The sequence below is a fragment of the Mobula hypostoma genome, chromosome 4 (genome assembly GCF_963921235.1).
Source record: "Mobula hypostoma chromosome 4, sMobHyp1.1, whole genome shotgun sequence".
Lineage (NCBI taxonomy): Eukaryota > Metazoa > Chordata > Chondrichthyes > Myliobatiformes > Myliobatidae > Mobula > Mobula hypostoma.
In genome coordinates, this window is record NC_086100.1 from 94,764,116 (window position 1) to 94,783,888 (window position 19,773).

General features: G+C 40.0%; 1 protein-coding gene across 1 annotated transcript in view; it reads left to right on the top strand.

The window, feature by feature from the left end:
- stk25b (serine/threonine kinase 25b) overlaps window positions 1–16,559 on the top strand; it is a 93,848-nt gene extending 77,289 nt beyond the window's left edge. Inside the window, exons 7-11 of the mRNA XM_063046173.1 lie at window positions 3,122–3,267; window positions 4,734–4,845; window positions 6,250–6,321; window positions 7,889–8,025; window positions 13,724–16,559. Coding sequence (XP_062902243.1) covers window positions 3,122–3,267; window positions 4,734–4,845; window positions 6,250–6,321; window positions 7,889–8,025; window positions 13,724–13,763 — 507 coding nt within the window. The 3' untranslated portion in view covers window positions 13,764–16,559. The remainder of the gene's footprint in view (window positions 1–3,121; window positions 3,268–4,733; window positions 4,846–6,249; window positions 6,322–7,888; window positions 8,026–13,723) is intronic.
- Window positions 16,560–19,773: the final 3,214 nt, after the last annotated feature.

The following is a 19,773-nucleotide window of genomic DNA, read 5'->3' on the forward strand; positions in this document are numbered from 1 at the left end:
TGATTTGTGTGAAGATATAGGTGGACTGATTGGTAAGTTCACAGAAGTCACAAAAGTTGGTGGAGTTGTGTAGAGTGAGGAAGTAGCAGCATATAGATCGGGTGGAAATCTGGGCAGAGGAATAGCTGCTGGAGGTTAATCTGGATACATGTAAGGTATTGTACTGTGCCATCTCAGGTGTAAGATGGAAGTATCCACTAAATGTCTGAATCCATGGGAGTATTGCTGTATAGAGGGATCTTGGGGTGTTTTTCGGCTTCTTAGGTAAGGAGAGTTGTGTGTCTATTTACAGATGACACCAGGTTCGAAGTGCAGTATGTTGTGTGTGATGAAGCAGAAAATTATAAAGCTGGAAGGACAAGAAATGCTCAGCATGTGGATTATGAAAATGTCAAATCTGGCTGAGTCAGACCAGAATATTTTCAGAATTGGAAGGGGAAAATGTTTTTGATGTTCACTCAAATATCTTGAAAGCCTTGTATGCTTAGCCAAAAGTAATCAAAAATAATAACAAGCAACACACATAAAAGTTGCTGGTGAACGCAGCAGGCCAGGATGTTGACTCCAGCAACAACCATGGACAAGTCTGGCCTGCTGCGTTCACCAGCAACTTTCATGTGTGTTGCTTGAATTTCCAGCATCTGCAGAATTCCTGTTGTTTGCAAAAATAATAATGACTGTTTAAAATGTTGGCTACCCTTTTCAGCCAGGGGTGCCACAGAGGTTATCCTTATTATTATTTTCTTCACAAAACCAATTTTTGACCAATTTGCTTCAATGCCAGTGACACCAAGCATTGAGCACAAAGGTTATGGACTTCAACAATATCCTGATAGTGCTGAAAAATTGTCCTTTAGATGCAGCTCTAGTCAAGCTCTTTCTGCACCTGCAATGGTGTCTACCCATTGAGGAGGGAAGTTGTATGATTATGTCCAGGGGAAGCCATGAAGGATAATTTTACCTAGTCACTGAACCAGTCCATTTATCTGCTCTCAATTAACATTAAAGTGATGGAATAGGTCTGATACATTCACTCACCATTAACTTCATATCTGTTGATTCTAGGTTCTGCAGGGATCAGATAACTAAGTTCAGCACATCCTTGTCCAAAGTACATAGAAAAGGGCAAAGACTGGTGGTGATATCAAGGCAGAATATAATTGTGTACCCATGAGAAACCCAAGTAAAATGGAAATCAATAGGAAAATGTTTGACTGTCTAAGTTCACTTGTCACAAGTGGAAGCTACTGTGCAGTTCTAAGAGGAAAATCAGTTTGGCCCAAAGACATTGCTACATCTGACCCTTGTGAGAGTGTTTGAGGCATACCCAATTCGGCTGCTTCATCAGTGATCCTCTCTAGTTTAACACAAAGAATTGGAAACATTAGCTAATGAATAAGTAATATGCAGTTTCATTTTAAAGTTCTCAGATACACATAGGCACATGCAGCAAGACTTGGGCAATCTCCAGGTTTGGGTTGAAGTGGTAAGGTTTACCCAAGCAACACGACAACCTTCTCTATATCTTAGGAGTCATCAGTGACTGGAGACTTAATTAAACTGGCCAGATAAATGCAGTACATGGGGATGGGGGTAAAAGGACAAAAAAAAACACGTCAAGCTGTGCTTCTTCAAAGCTTTTACTAGCATAACTCAGGTGTATGCTGTTTTATACTCTAGCTGTGTAATTCCAATTACAGTGAGTAAAGCTTTACACCAATCAACCCAAGGCAATCTGCTTGACTAATACACCATCTGCCCCTCAAAATCTTAATGGCTTTCTTGAGGCACAAAATGACTAGTGCATAATACTTATGAGATTTACTAAATCATGTTTTCAAACTTTCTTTGAAAGTTTCTCACAGCTTATGACTTCCATCCAGAGGTACACCAGCACCTCCACATTTCCTCTAAGTTAAAACTTGTGTTGATTTTGATTTATGCGATAGTTCCTTCATTGTTGCTGTTGCAACATTCTGAAATTACTACTTAACAGCAGAGTGAAATGTCACATAGATTACTGTAGTACAAGAAAATGATTCTGAACACCTTATCAAGGACAATTACAGCTTCCCAAATGTTGGTTGTCAGTAATGCACTTAAAGAAAAGTTTTGCAAGCTGGAGTTAGCTCTCTAAGCCTCCATTGGCATCTACTTCTCTTTCCTCTAAAGATGCTTTCTAAAACATTTTTGATTAAACTTTAAATCATCTGATTATTTCCTTCATGATTAATTTTTATTAATGCTCCTGGGAAGTGTTGTGGGATTTCGCAATCAAGGACATATCTTGTGAAATTTATTGTTTTGCGACGGTAGTACAGTGCAAGACAATAAAATTACTTTAAGTTACAAAATAAATAAATAGTTCAAAAGTTGAAAATTAAAGTATAATCCATGGACTGGTCAGAAATCTGATGGCGGAAGGGAAGAAGCTGTTCTTAAAATGTTGAGTGTGAGCTTCAAGCTCCTGTACCTCCTTCCCAATGGTAGAAATGAGAGAAGTCATGTCCCAGATGGTGATGGTCTTTAATGGTAGATGCAAATTTAGAGATGGTGTTTGAGCTGTGCCTGGCCACACAGTTATGAGCATAGAGAGAGTTGATTAGTGGGCTAAGTATGCCCACATCCTTGAGGTGCACCTGTGTTGATTAACAGTGAGATGATCTTGTTGCATCGAAGGTACTACATAAATGGAAGTTACCCTTGCTGTGCAGAGTTGTATCTAATCAGGTGGCAGGCCACGTTAAAAATGTCTTCACCTAATTTGCTGAAACTTCAGGCTAGCTTCTATCATTTTGCAAAAAGCTGGATGTGTGTTTTTGTGGTTTGCCTATTTGTACCTATTAACTTCAGTTGGATGTATGGAAAATGTTATCAATAGGTCTGTACGAGAATGCAATTCAAGGTTTCAAGTGAGTTATAGATCACCAGTAGCACTGAGCCAGTGTATGAAAGTTAACTAGAAATATTAAAGTAATGACAAAAGAATGGTCTGAATATTAAACTGAAAGGGTGGCTAAAAACCACATGACTGGAAAATGAGAAACAGGAAATACTGTAGGTGATGCAAGGGAGATCAAAAGATCCATGGAACTCTAAAACCTCTGGTTTCAAATCCTAGAGACCAACAGCAAAAGAACTTCTGAAACACAAGTACATCCAGCGCTACACAAAGAAAACTTCTTACCTAACAGAACTGATTGACCGCTACAAACGTTGGAAATCAGAAGGTCACGGTGAGGAGTCCAGTTCCGAAGACTCTGACCTGTAAGTATCTATGTGATAGGAGGGGGTACACAATAACTGAATGTGTGTTCCTGCATTCAGTTTACTCTGAGGAACACGTTTTTATTCAAAATGTATTTTCCTTTCATTTAATACACTTTATTATTCATTGGTTTGTCAGGAATATTCTGTGCAATCAAATAATCGGTTTATCCTGTTTCAGTCACGAGATACTGCAAATGCTTAAAATCTTAAGTAACACAAACAAATGCTGGAGGAAACTCCGCAAGCCAGTCAGCATCTATGGAGAGGAATAAACAATCAAACAAGTCCCTTCATTAGGACTAGAAAGGAAGGAGGCAGAAGCCAGAATAAGATGGTGGGGGTGGGGAGAAAGAGTACAAGGTGGCAGGTGATGGGCAGAGAGGGATGAAGTAAGAAGCTGGGAGGTGATAGGCAAAAGAAGGAAGATATTAATAGAAGAGCTCAAGTTTTACAGCATTTGCATAATCTCTTGTGTTTGATTTGCTGCTCCACTGTGAAGTCTCTTAAGATGTGCATACTCTTAAGAAGTATAAATCCTTTCTTCAATGGGAATTCATTGAGACCCTCTCTCACTGCTGTTCCCTGACTCTTTGGTAATTACTCCCCCCCCTCTTTTCTAATTTACCCTTTTACCCCTTTTCTTCTTCTCACCTACCAATCACCTCTCTCTGGTTCTCCACCTCCTTTCCTTTCTTCCATGGTTCACTGTCCTCCCTCTTAGATTCCTTCTTCTTCAGCCCTTTACCTCTTCCACCTATCACCACCCAGCTTCTTCATCCATTCTCCCTCACCCACCCACCTTCCCCCTCACCTGGTTTCACCCATCACCTGCCAACTTGTACCCGTTCCCCTTCCCCACCACCTTATTCTGGCTTCTGCCCCCTTCCTTTCCAGTTGTGATGAAGGGTCTTAACCCAAAGCATCAACTGTTTATTCCCCTCCATAGATGCTGCCTGACTTGCTGAGTTCCCTAGGCATTTTGTGTGTGTTAGCATGTTTTAGTATTTGTTGAGACATTTTAAGATTCTCCTCTCCAAGTTTGTATCTCAGTCTCAAGCCTATTCCTGTTAAATGCAGGCGCGGACAATAATGTTATAGAATGGACTTGTAAATGTGGAATAAGTTTAATTATTGGTGTGAGATGGCACCTTTTGACAGAAGGAACAGATCAGAAAACAGCATATACAGTAATCACTTTGATTAGCAATGTAGGTTAACGAAAATGAAAGCAAAATACTTGAGAAAGAGAACACAAAAAAGAGGAACTGCGGTTGAATCTGGGAACTAGCTGTTTTTATTTGGTGAGGTGATGCCATACATCAAGTCCCTTTTGGTGCTGTTATGAATATGACTGCCTCTGAGAATGACTAGAAATACTGAAGCTATTTAATAAAGATTAACTGAAGTTCCCTGTGTGGTTCTGATGTTAAGTATTCTCATGGGAGCTTGCTATCTGTAAACAGTGAAGCTGATGCCGATGAAAGAGATCAGTGTCCAGTTTGGACTTTCCCCACTGTACGCCCCAGCACCTTAAGCAAGCTGCAAAACGGAATGCCTGTACAGAGTTCTCAGAAGGTAAGTCTGTATACATCTAGCACCTTCTCACTGATGTTATAGCAATAAGTGGGTTTGGCAATTTCCATAAAAATACTCTGAGAACTTGCATGGTTGCAGCACTCCTTTAATCCTATGGCTGTAAAGATAGGCAGTTCTATTTTTCTAGTCTTTGGGCTTCTTTTCTTCTCTGCTTCTCTTCTCATGCCATCCCAAGCCATAGTTTGACCAAGGATAATCAAAAATCTATCTCTTTAGTTGCACCAAAATGAAATTGAACTAAAAACAAGAAGAGAATACATTCAGGCAACATTTGGGAAAAGAAAGATAATTAATGTTATTGGTCCAAGACCTTTTTCTGGAAATGGGAAAGAGAAAGTAACTTTTCAATAGCACAGAAGTTGGGTTATTTGCTTTTGGAAACTAACTTGTATTCTTTGCTGAAAAATCAAAAATCTCATTTGCTAGAACTGTGAAATAAAAACAAAAGCTGCTCAAAGTATTCAGTTCAGGCAGTACATGTGGAAAGGAAATAGTTGTTTCAGATATGGGACTCTTCATATTCGTATTCAAAGTTCTGACAAAGGGTCCTGAACCTGAAATCTCAAGTGTATCTCTTCACTCAAGTATTGGCTGATGACTTGCTATGTATGTCTGAGGAGAAACATCAGCATTTTAATGTTTTGTATACTGAATCTTGACTGCATTCAAAGAATGCTCGATCTGCATAAAAACACTACATAGAAGATGTTGAGGCACAAAGATCAGAAAACCAATTCCATTGTTTTGTCTGCACCAGGATTGACTTTTCCATTAAGCATACTTTGGAGGCACATGCAGCACCTGAGGTTGAAAATCAGACAAGTTTAGCAAAGGGGTACCATAGGTTAAAACTTCAGGAGCACAAGACACAGACATCAGTTAAAATCAGGCCGGATATCAAAAAAGTTACCACTATGGAGCTCTAGACAGTTACACGCTCAGCAGAAGGGAAAGGCCATAAAGGAATTTGAAAATGTCAGGCAGTCCTGCTTTAAATTGTAAGTTTAGAGGGTGGAGGTAAGCCAGCTGTATCTGAGGAAAGTCAATATAATGAGAGAAATAAATTGGAACAACCAATAAGGCAAGGCATAATATAGTGATGTTACCAAGCTGGAAACAAATGGATTTACAGATGTGAAGTGTACAAGGACTGGAAGTGACAGTGATATGTGACATCAAACTGACAATCTATCTATTTTGTCAAAGGACTAAAACAGAGGTCTGAAATTTTATTGGTTTCCATTGGTAAGGCAAGGAAATTCAGAGCCCTGTGGAAAATTCAGAAGCATTGAGTATGGTATGAAGTAGAGGCAATTGTGGTTGAGATCAATTGCATGGAACCATTGGTTTGCTTACTGTTCTTTTGTGTTATTTTAAAATAAGCCCTCGGAACCAATGAAGCGACTGCCAAAGTCGAAGTGCTTGACGACCCTGGTCAATCCCATGTTCAGAGAGGTAATATAGCACTATGTGACCATTTACTAATTATGAATATACTTGTGCTTACACCAGTTGCTTTGGACCACAATGAATTATTTTCCCATTGATTAATACCAAGAGAAATTAAGTACAAGAATGGGTTGGCCAAATGCCCAATTTTCCTGTCTTTATTAAGTGTGACTATTTTCCCAACTAACATGATGTCGACCAAGCTAATCCCAGTGTCCTGCTTGAGACCTTAGCCCTCTAGACCCCTGCTGTCCACATACTTGTCTCAATCACATTCTCCGGTAGTTCATTCTGTAGGCACACTACCCTCTATTTGAAGAGGTTACTCTTCGTGTTCCCTTTCAAAGTTTAAAGTAAATATATTATTAAAGTACATATATGTAACCAGATACAACCCTGAGATTAATTTTCTTGCGGGCGTACTCAATAAATACATAATAGAATGAATGAAAGACGGCATCAACTTGAGCATTCACCCATTGTGCAAAAGACACAGACTGCAAATACAAAAAGAAAGAAATTATGCTAATAAATAAGCAATAAATATCAAGAACATGAGATGTAGAGTCCTTGAAATTGAGTCCGTAGGTTGTAGGAACATTTCACTGATGAAGTTGAGTGAAGTTTTCCGTTTTGGTGGGGAACCTGCTGGTTGAGGGGCAATAACTGTTTTTGAGCCTGGTGGTGTGAGTCTTGAGGCTCCTGTTACCACCTTCCCTGATGGCAGAAGTGAGAAGAGAGCTTGTCCTACGTGGTGAGGGTCCCTGATGATGGATGCTGATTTCCTGCAACAACGTTTCATGTAGATGTGCTCAGTGGTGGGGAAGACTTTACCTGTGATGGACTGGGCCATATTAACTATTTTTTTGTAGGATTTTCCATTTTAAGGTGTTGGTGTTTCCATACCAGGCTGTGATATAGCCCATCAATACGCTTTCCACTACACATCTATAGAAGTTTGTCAAAGTTTTAGATGTCATGCGGAATCTTCACATTAAACCTATGCAGTTTGATTTTTAATTTCCTTTCACAGGCGAAAACACATTGTATGCATTCACCCTAGCAATGCTCCTCATGATTTCATATACCTCCTCAATCTCCCACATTCCAAAGTCCTTGCTTGCTCAACCTCTCCCAGGTTCTTGAGTCCTGGCAGCATTTTAACAAATCTATTTTATTGATAATAGCGCCCAGAATATCATTCCAAATCTCTTTTATTTTTAAGATGTCATAGATCTGACATATTTTCCTTCATTATCTGAAATAATTTTATTCCAGCTGTCTGCAGTTGTATTCTGGAGATGTTGTTATCATTGTAAGATGCCAGTTAGTTAAAGACTTGTTACAATGAAACATTTGTTAAACTGCATTTGTCAAGTCGGCTCTTTAGTATAGTGAATTTTTATATTAAGGTAACTCACTCCCTAAAAATGTCAAGAAGTTTATCCCTCCCTTTGATCATCCTCTTTTAGTTCTGATCCTTAGTGCAAGTCCCATCCCTTACTATTTGAAGTTGGTTGTTTTTCTTTGATGTTGGCATGTTGATCAACAGTTTTTTTTTATTTTGGTGAAGCTACAAGAAAAGCACAAAGTAAGTGGTGGGAATCTGGGTGCCATTGAAGAGCTGGAGAATGCTTTTAATCTGGCAGAGGAATCGTGTCCAGGCATTTCGGATAAACTGGTAGCACACATGGTGGAGCGGGTACAAAGGTGAGTTAACCACTGTGCATTGTGCAGCAATGTGGTCACAGAATTAAGTGAGTTTCCTTGTATAAATAGTAAATCCTCATTTCCTTTTATGATTTGGAATATGTTAGTGTTTTTGTATTAAGCACACATTAAACTGAGGACTGATCTGTTCATTAAACTTTCAAATGCATTCAAGTAGGAACCAACTCCTGATAAATCCAAAACCTACTTTTAATTCATATGATAATTTCCTTGGCTGTTGATTAAGAAATGCCATAGAGCTGAACACTAACAAAGCTAGCACCTTACCAAAAGGGAACTGAATTGCCAGAGGTGCTGTGATTCTAAAAAACAAATTTACTTTTAAAACAAGTGACACGACTGCTTGCATTTGCATTGCAGTAGAAATTAAATCAAACTTTTGATGTATTTTGTGTTCAACTGAGCAGTCATATGTGCACATTTAGTACCTACAAGTATGTGAAGAGCAAGAGGAAAAGACGTGAGAGAATAGGACCAATCAAATGTGACAGTGGAAAAGTGTGTATAGAACTGGAGGAGGTAGCAGAGGTACTTAATGAGTACTTTGCTTCAGTATTCACTACGGTAAAGGGCCTTAGTGATTGTAGGGACGACTTATAGTGGACTGAAAAGCTTGAGCATATAGACATAAAGAAAGAGGATGTGCTAGAGCTTTTGGAAAGCATCAAGTTGGATAAGTCACTGGAACCGTCGCTACTGTGGGAGGTGAAGAAGGAGATTGCTGAGCCTCTGGCAATGATCTTTGCATCATCAATGGGAACGGAAGGGTTCCGGAGGATTGGAGGGTTGCTGATGTTGTTCCCTTATTCAAGAAAGGGGGTAGAGATAGCCCAGGAAATTATAGACCAGTGAGTCTTAGATCAGTGGTTGGTAAGTTGATGGAGAACATTTGGAGAGGCATAATATGATTAGGAATAGTCAGCATGGCTATTAGGTCGTGCCTTAAGAGCCTGACTGAATTTTCTGAGGATGTGACTAAACACATGAAGGAAGAGCAGCAGATGTGTATATAGAGTTCAGCAAGATTTGATGCAAGGCTTATTGAGAAATTAAGGAGGCTTGAGATCCAAGGGGACCTTGATTTGTGAATCCAAAGAGTGGTTGTAGATGGGTCATTTTCTGCATGGAGGTTAGTGACCAGTGGTGTGCCTCAAGGACCTGTTCTGGGACCCCTTCTCTTCATGATTTTTATAAATGACCTGAATGAGGAAGTGGAGGGATGGGTTAGTAAATTTGCTGATGACACAAAGGTTGGGGGTGTGCTACTCGTCCTCCTTCCATGCATTGCAAATTCCTAGATTTCATGGTGTGCTACAGTGTTATTGAACTAAGTGTGTGATATCCTGTTTCAGTCATGCTGTGACATCATTGACTTTGCCCAACATCACTGATGCTCCATCAGAAGTGAAGTTGATCAATTTATGGAGGTCAAGTTTGTTCTTTTCATAAAACTCTTTGGGAAGGTTTTATGATGGAGGAAGCATCACATGCCTTCAGCTGAACTATTCCACCAAAAAAAGTTTTATACACAGTACAACTTTTCTACAGGTCTGAACTTGAATGAGATATTTGTTGACGGCTATATCTGGATTCATCCACTGTTAAAGTGTGAAAATCTGCTGATGCTATTTCTTCAAAAATGAACAATACTGTTGATAACATCAATAAATTCAAACGCATGGTTTTTGCTTCTTCGGCTGCCCAGGATTTGAGCATACTTTTCCATATGTTTATTAATGTGTTGAACTGAATATATAGAGGTATTCATTTTAAAAGCTAGCTAAACACTATCGGTAAGAACTTTGATCTCCTCTGAGTCTGATCATTTTCACTCTCGTTCATCTGCACTCTCTCAAGATATGCGTTGTGGGTAATGAAGGATTTTCTCATGGAGCTTTTGCACACCACCCATATGTGATTTGCTTGCTAAATGATGCTTTCAAATGTCAAGTTTCCAAATATCAGTCCACTTCTTCCCACTCGCAAATTCTCCAGCAACTTTTACATCGCAACAATACACAAAGGTAACACCAGTTTCTGTATTGTACATAAACATTTCTCGTAACTGCACGTCCCTAACCTCGGTTTTGGTGTTGCAGTTTCTACTGTTTCATTAAGCCACTTCGCTTTCAGTGAACTTAGTTCTTTTGCGCTTCATGCCCTTTTGTTTCTTTGGAATTTGACATAGTGAATCAATAATTTCTTCAATAAAAATAGTATAAATAAGTTAGTTCTAAAATCTGCAGACAAATCATTGCAAACTCCACATTGTCAATACCATTTGCATCAGAAACGGAAATGTCATTGTGTACAATCGTGAAGTATACTTACAGCAACATGCCAACAAGGTAGAGGGTGACAACCTTTGTGCGCAGTTTAAATTCCTTAACTCGAGCGTGTGGTGTGTTTTTTTTAAAACTCGAACATCTCGCTGCGCTTTGGCAGGTAGGTAGTCTCTCGGACTAGTTTTAAAACTTACACTTAAAACTTAAAACTTTTGTGGCTCCAAAACATTAAACTAATTCAAAGAAAAACAGTGTCCAAAATGAGAGCCTTAGTTTCATTTTTAGCTTAATCAAGGCACATATTAATGACGCAGTGGCGAGATGATGTATGCCATTCACTTACTTCGTACATATAACCATAATGAAAGCATAATAAAAAATGCTTAATCAAACAATATATTTAAAATATTACTTGTATATTAAATACACAACGGCTAAGTTTCCAGGGTATGATGCTGTGTTTCCTCTGACCTTGTGGGATTCTAGTGCAGAAAATACAGAGGCCTTGGCAGAGGTATTTAAAACATCCTTAGTCACAGGTAAGGTACTGGAGGATTGGAGAATAACTAATGTTGTTCCTTTGTTCAAGAAAGGCTCTCAGAATCAGCTGGGAAATTATAGACCAGTGAGCCTGGGTTCAGTAGTGGGTAAATTATTGGAAGAAATTCTGGCGGGCAAAATATATAAGTATTTGGATAACAACACACATCAGAGTTGCTGGTGAATGCAGCAGGCCAGGCAGCATCTCTAGGAAGAGGTACAGTCGACATTTCAGGCCGAGACCCTTTGTCAGGACTAACTGAAGGAAGAGTTAACTCTTCCTAGAGATGCTGCCTGGCCTGCTGCGTTCACCAGCAACTTTGATGTGTGTTGCTTGAATTTCCAGCATCTGCAGAATTCCTGTTGTTTTGTTAAGTATTTGGATAGACAGGACTTGATTAGAGATAGTCATCATGGCCTTGTGTATGGTAGCTCATGTTTATAGAGTTTTTCAAAGAGATTATTAGGAAAGTTGATGCAGAAAATTCAGTGGACGATGTCTACATAGACTTTAGCAAGGGCTTTGGCAAAGTTCCACATGGAAGGCTGTTCAGAAGGTCAGTGGCTTACCACTCAGGAAGTACACAATTGCAATCAGTATTAGCTTAGCAGGAGGGCCTAGTGGTGTGCACAAGGTTTGATGCTGGTCTGTTGTTGTTTTTCATCTATATTAATGATTTGGGTGATATTGTAATGTGGTAAACTGGATCAGCAAGTTTGCAAATGACACCAAGATTGGGGTGTAGTGGACAGTGAAGAAGGCTGTCAAGTGCTTGCAGCAGGATCTGGACCAGCTGAAAAATGTCAGATGGAATTTATTGTAGACAAGTGTGAAGTGTTGCACTTTTTGGGAGGACAGACGAGGGTAAAGCTTGTTCAATGAACGGGAGGGTCCTGAGAAGTGCGGTAGAAAAGAGGGATCTGGAAATACAGATCCATAATTCCTTGAAAATGGTATTACAGATAGATAGGGGCGTAAAGAGAGCTTCTGGCACATTGGCCTTCAGCTCAGAGTATTGAGTAGAGGAGTTGGGGTGTTATGTTGAAGTTGCATAAGGGATTGGTGAGGCCTAATTTGGAGTATTGTGTGCAATTCTGGTCATCTACCTGCAGGAAAGATACCAATAAGATTGAAAGAGTACAGAGAAAATTTACAAGGATATTGTTGGGACTTTAGGGTTAGAAAAGTTGAATAGGTTAGCTCTTTATTCCCTGGAGCATAGGAGAATAAGAAGACATTTGATAAAAGTATACAAAATTAGGAGGGGTATAAATGAGGATAAATGAAAGCAAGATTTTTCCACTGAGGTTGGGTGGGATTAGATTTAGAGGTCATAGGTTAAGGGTGAATGTATTTTAGGGGAACCGGAGGAGGATCTACTTCACTCTGATGCAAGCATGGAACAAGCTGCCAGGGAAGGTTGTGGGTGCAGGTTCAATTGCAGCATTTAAGAGAAGTTTGGATAAGTACATGGATGGAAGGAGTATAGAGAGCTGTGGTCCAGGTGCAGGTTGATGGGACTGGCCAGAATAACAGTCAGCATGGTCTAGATGGGTTGAAGGGCTTATTCCAATGCTACGGTCCTCTGTGCCTAGATTCTACCACTCACTCAGCTCACACTGGGGTAATTTAGTGGTCAGTGTTTGGAATGTGGGAGGAAACTACAGCAGTTGGAGAAAGCCCACATCCTCACAGACTTCACACGCAGCACTGAAGGTCAGCATTGAACCTAGCCTCTGGGGTTGTGTAGCAGTAGCTCTCGCTGTAAATGTTAGCCATTTACTCAATGTTAAAATGTTGGATAGTCACATATGGGATCTTGTTTCTTTTCCAAAATTTAAACTGATGGTTGGCTGCTATTGATGGTATTGCACACTTTATCTACAGTGAAAGATACAAAAATGTGAAAAAATGAGTATGTTTTGAAAGGATTGTTTTAGCCCATTCCTTCCAACACAAGTACAAATTTCAAGTGGATAAGGGGAAAGGCAGAAATTCAAGTTTAAACCAATGCAGAATGAGTACAAGAATACAAGAAATATATAAACTTTTACAACACAGGTGTCCCAAATTGCTGAATTAGTTCTTTTGTAATCCTAATTGTAATGTAAGAATCAGAACAACCAATTTATATATGGTAGGTACCCACGAATGATCTGCCCAAGTTGCATAGATTGAGGTAGTAATACAGGCCATGGAATGGCTATAATTCCTTTACTGGTAAACAGAGACTTGATTTAACATCTCATTTGACAAGGCAGCGTTTTCTCATCAGGTCTCATACTGATGGGCAAACATTGAGAGAGGCATAAATAGAGTAGATAGGTTTTTATTCCCCCCCCCCCCCACAAGTGTAAAGATCAGATCGTAGAAGGCATAGGTTTAAGATGAGAGGGGCAAAGTGTAAAGGAGGCGTGCAAGGCAAGTTTTATTTTATATAGACAATGGGCAGTGCTGCCAGTTGAGCTGGTAGACACAGGTTTGTTAGCAATGTTTAAAAGGCACTCATACAGCTATATTCACAGGCAGGGAATAGAGGGATATGGACCATATGCAGACAGATTAGATTCATTATCTTGGCACTGGTTGCACAGAAAAGTCCACCTCAAAGGCCTACTAATCTGTTCCTTTGTACACTTAATATTTTCAAAGAACAAATGAGACCCTTCTCCTGCAGTCAATTGCCTATTCCATTCCCAAATGCAGTGCTCTTGAAGCAGTTGATTATCACGAAAACTGCGTGTATGTGTTTATGGGTGTGGGAGGGTGACAGGACAGAACTGAAATTGAGTGGGTGCAGTAGAACCAGTGGGTTTAAGCTGCTCGTTTAAGCATTTCTGTCTTTTCTCAGGTTTTCATTAAGCGGTTCTAGCAAGAACTCGGCACGGTGAGGATCTCGGCACCTTCAGGGGCTTCCTATGTGCCCCGTGACCCAGCACCCAACAACACCCTTCCTGCTGCAGTTAGGAAAGTCCGTGACTGCTGATGCCACTGCTTCATGGCCAAGGCACTGAGACTCGATCACACTGTTGGATCAGAACTGAAGATGTTTTACTTTTAACACTGCTGCCATGAGGGGTGGCACCAAATATGAGGGGTTGATTTTTTTGTTGTTTTAATTAGAAGTTATAATATTTTTACAGTTTCTTTATATGCAGAGAAGGTTAATTGATGGTGTATATCAAACTGTATTAGTAGAAATGTACTGTGTGAGAGACAGCATCTCTTGCTTGCCTGTCTAGGTTCTGTTTCTGATTTCAATGGTCAATTTTTTAAAAATGGTTTTAAAATTAAATAATGCCATTTATAAGGGTGCGCAAGCATGGATTATATACATTCAGGGTAGAGACTCTGAGACAACTTTCACTGAACTACTCTGTTTAAGAGGGGGCTACGATGCTTTCTAAGATTTTAGTTGGATGTGGGAGTTGGATGTGCTTATCCAGACCTTAGATCAGTCAAATCAGCCAGGACTACCATTGGAGGAGTCTGATGGTATGGGCAAAATACCTCTCGACTGCCGAGGCTGCATTTTTTCAGTCAATCCAATCTGCTGACCTGATCAAGGGAGACTACTTAAGTAACAGCCTTCGAGATGGACCCTGCATATTGCAGGAGGAGATCGAGGTTGGCCATTGAAAAGACCAGCTTAGCAACTGGAAGGGAGAATTCGTGAAGGATAAGGTTAAAGGAGGATTGAAAACAATTTTATTAAAAAAATATGCATTTAAATGTGAAGTTATAGAAACATGAATGTTACTCTTGAGTATATAATAATCCCTCATCTAAGACAGCACAAAGCTCCCTTTTCTGCCACCTTTCCAATACCCCAAATTACAGTGACATCACCCATATTCTAATTTTTGCTATGACCTGCAAAAGTGATTCTGTCTCTTCATAGGACAGTTCCACAGTGCTGAATTGTAGAGTTGGTTGAAAGGATGCAAGTCTCACCTGTTGGGGCTCACACCTTGTTCCCCTGCAGACTTTTTTGATGGAGGAGAGAGGAACATTTTGCCTTCCTAGGCCAGATCTCAGTAAGTACTCCAGTCTGGGTTGTGACACAAGAGCAGGAAACAAACAAAATAGATCGTTACTTGGATTGGATGGTAGACAAGTTGAAGACCAAATGGCTTAAATCAGAGGCTAGTCACATCTGGAACAGTTTCTCTTCAGATTAACACTCCAAACTTGTAACTAAATTGTTGGCAATGAGTGATCTTTGGGGAGCTGGAAAAGAATATTCTCTCTTGTTTTAAGGACCGATTCTCAGATGTTATAACCATAATCTGCACCCCCACCCCAACACTGATTTTGCATTGTTAGTGCTCCAGTGAACAAGAATTTGTAGGCATATTGAAGAAGTATTACTATTACCATTTGTACAGCAATGGAGTTGCTGTTGCCAAAGGATCACCAGGTCATTGGAGATCTGTGGAACTGTGTTCAGTCCTTGAACTGAAACGCTGCTGGCCAATGTCTTTAATGGCATTGACATGGACTTTCCTACTGAACAAACTGGGGAAATCCTGGTGTTAGCAGGACTCATGACAAATGAGTTTTGCAAAGCAGTTTTTAATTCCTCTGTTTTCTTTATCTCACTCGATGTAGCACAAAAAAGTTATCATAATATTGTGTCCCAATTACGTTTGTGTTTTCCTCTGCGAGTACATAAATGTTCCATTGTGCGAGTACGATCACATTCCTTCTAGGTTCTATTATATAAGTTGGAATAAGTGATAATTTTGAATGGATCCTCTGTATGGCCTTAAAAGGGATGCCAAGCTGATTGGATTATTTTGCTTTTACGCTATGCATTAAGAAGGTAAACAAAATGAGTGACAATACCACTATAAAATATGCCCAGCCACATTGTCCTACTTATACAATAAAAACATTTGCCCCAAATCTGGTAAAAACGCCATGATATAATTAGGGGTGAGCTAAGTAAACAAATGAGTTTTTTTTAAGAGTGGAGGAACTGTGTTTAGAACTTAAATGTTCTTGATCTAAAAGACTGTAGTAAAACTTGAGGGTGGACATTTGGTAGTAAAGCTGGGGAGTAACAAAAACTGTAGCAAAATGTAAAGGAAAATGAGATGTGCGAAAGAGTTTTTTAAATACAGTTGGTAACATCCAGGCAAGAACTCAGTGTGTGAGAGTAGCAGTTGACCATGAGTTACAGCTGTAAGTTTTGCAAGATTCCCAGGAAGAACTAGTTGATTCATTTTGCAGAGTTTTACCCCAGGGCTGTGGCTGGAGATCTGGAGAAACCCACCCTAATGTGACTCAGGATCATGGTTTGCTGGCACAAAATCTGACTTTTCTTTACAAATTATTGATTCTGCTTTTCATCAAGGGCCTATTCTCTTGGTGATTCCAGGTCTGACACACAGCCGTATGCAGTTCGAAGTTCTAGATACCTGCATCCCATTGAGGAGATGAGCAGTAACTCCACAACCTTGTCAGCAAAACTGGGGATTGTATTCCTGTCTGTCTTATATTTGTATACTGCATGCATCAGCAGTGTACGTCTGCACACTAGGTCTGCAAATCCAGTTATTACTCATCTTAAAATCCAGTTTAGGTTTGGTTGTAGTTATTTATGGTGAAGGAACGTATCCATGCTCTTGGAGCACTGGGTCGTGTTTTATATACAGTGTAATGAACAAGAATAAAAATCAAGAATGGGCCACCTGCTGTTTCTGACTTTATTTGCAACAACTACTTCAAGGTGGGTAGGTTTCCACCCATGCGTATTTAAGGAAGAAATGTTGATACTCGCATGATTGGTCAGCTAATTTGTTTTCAGTGAGGAGGAATTCTGCCTAAGGTACCCAGAAAACTGCTATAACACTCTCAACAACACCTAGCTATCCTCAGTCAGCTGAGAGACAGCAACAAGGGTCATAATTAATATTTTACAGAACCCTTCCCCCGGTTATGGCAGGGTTTGGTTCCTCTGAATTGTTCACAATCCAAACAGTATACAGCTCATAAGTGCAGTCACAAGCCAAGTTCCTATGAGCTATAAATAAAAATAAATCAGGTGTTCATAAGCAGATTCAAAGGCATCAGAACAAAACAGAATCACTGGCAAAGTTCTCCCTTCAGCTTGAAGGACATGATTTGATGTTTTCCAGCTCAGTCTGGTGGTAAACTCCTGTGTTTGTCATCTACCATAACTGTTCTGGTGTATAATCGTTCAAATCCCAGGTGTTAGGGAGCTTTTCACTGGAGAGCAGTTGGAAATAAGGAAATTGTTGAGAAGTAGTATTCAATCTTAGAGGTGTGGAAAGGTATTTTTATGCCTTTTATAGAGTTGAGTGATGATGGATTACTCATCCTTGGACAAAGTGAGAGAAGGGGATGAGTGGGATTGTGGATCACTTCCATGTTTTCCCTCTGACCACATGAGTTTCCTCTGGGTGATCCAGTTGCCTTTCATATCCTAAATACATGTGTTGTGCTGGGCTGCTGTGCTGCTACAAATTGTCCCAAGTGTGTAAGTGAGTGGTGGACTTGGGGGGGGGGGGGTAGTTGATTGAATGTAGGGAGAATAAATGGGTGTTTGGTGGCATGGACTCGATCGCTTCACTTTGACTACGGTTTAGCAATGTAATCCATTTGAGCTGGGCTGCATTGCTGCTTGTTTCCACCTGATTGTACTTCCTAATCTATGAGACCAGGGATTTTTTCTTTGTGACGCACCAACACGTGTTGTTGATATTCTGCCTATTGCAGTCCTCATTTGATAAGTTGTCATTTGTCTATTTACTAAAATCGTCCACCCAATCAATACACTGCCCTTATAAGTGGACGTTTAAGATATGCTAGAGGAAATAGTCAAACTACTTTCCCCAATTCTGGGTGCTTTTTAAACCGAAAGCTAGTTGGATATTTCAAAATGGCAAATGCTAGTAGGTGGCGTGTTACAGAAGCCATGATGAAATCTGTATTAGCACTTTTTGATGCATTAAATCTAGCAAGTTGCATCCGTTAGTGAATCACCTTTTTGAACCACAGTTAGTAGGTAGAATATTAGGATTGTAACCTTCGGCACAGTAGTACAAATGTCTCATGGCTCGAGCTGACTGGCTTTGAATCTGAGCCCAAGTCTGTTGGTGCAGTTTGAAAACACTTCCACCACGCCAGCATGTGCTAGATGTCTGGTTTCCTCCTACATCCTGAATTTGTGCTGGTGGGTTACTTGGTTGCTTTAACTTGACCGTTTGTACATATAGTGGTAAAAATACTGATATATGCATATAAGGGAGACAACAAAGGAGAAAATGAATATGACAAATAGGATTGGTACCTGGGAGCCAGCATGATCCACATTCAAGGAAGCAAACATTTTAGAGTGATTCCTATGAACTTTACTGATGTTCAACTTATCAAACAACAGAGCAGGGATTTGATCCATTGTTAGGGGGAGCACCTAGCCTAATCTATGAGCTGTTGCTATGTAGCTCTACCCAAGACCACCTTTCCTTCTAGCAACACCCATACCTGCTCCTGGTGTACCTTTCTGCAATAAACCAGCGTTTATCCTCGGTGATGGTAAATAAGACAGGCTGTGTTGTGGTTCTGAGGTTATGATGGAATAAATTCGCAAGTAAAAAATGACAGATGTACAAGTAGGCACCAGTGCAATGCAAAATTGCAGCAGCATTACAGGCTCATAAGCAGCATTCACAAGAAAAGCAAACATAATTACAGAACTTGCGCTGGTAGTGGTGATGACCCAAAGAAATGTGCATGACCAACCAAAGACTGCAACCAAATTTGTCAGAGACTGAATACATAAGACTTTTGCTCCAGATTGCAACATCTGCAAACTACCAAAGGAATTCAAAGTCAGGCAGCCTCTGTGAAGACAGAGGGAAGCAAGAACTATTCTTTTGCCTCCACAGCTGCTGCTGACCCACTGAATGTCTCCAGCAGGTGGCTGTTGGTGGGTTTTTTTGTCCCTGGTGATTACAACTTACCCATGACTTGATAATTGTTAGTTACTCATGGTTAATCACTCACTGAAACAATTATTGCAAGTGTCAATATCGAATTATTCTCCCTCATTGACCATTTCCTTGGTAATTATCTCTGTTTACCTCTAGAATTTATACCATCTTTCTATTAGTTTGCTATCTGTCCGCCTCCAGTGCACACAGTGTAGGAACAATTATTGCAAATGTGGATATTCAACCGTTGTTAGTGATTTTAAAATGCAAGTGTGCAAAGCATGTTCTTGCTGGTGCTCTTCTTAAACTAATTGTTCAACCTTTATTTCTCTTCCTGAGCCCAAAATTGACATTCAAGTTCACAAGTGAATTATCTGCCTGCACACAAAAATATAAAACCCAAGCACCCAGTGGGAAACGCAAGTACACATCGTTAGGTGATAATGTTACTTAAACCAGACAATGCAGTTTTATCACTTCCAGTAACATACTAGCTGCCAGCTGTGTTAACTACAATCTGAGCTGGAAGATTTGAACAATGATTAGAGCTTGGACACTGGCTCCTCTCTTCTCCTATGGCCAGCAAAATGCAGACAGAGAAACATTACTAATTTGAAGCAAGCAATTAAAAATGGTTAAAACCATGAAAAATAACATGGACTATAACATTCCAAGGTTTCAGGACTTGGCTAATTTTGATGGATGCGAGGTCTTAAAGGGTTATTTTCCAGTTGTATGACCAAGTTCCACCATTCTTGATTACCTGACTGGAAGACCACAGTACGTGTGCTTGCAACACTGTGTCCGACAGAGTGATCAGCAGCACTGCGGCTCCACAGGGGACTGTCTTGTCTTGTCATCTTCAGGAAGTTTTCTGATGACTCTGCCATAGTTGGATGCATCAGCAAGGGAGATGAGGCTGAGTACAGGGCTACGGTAG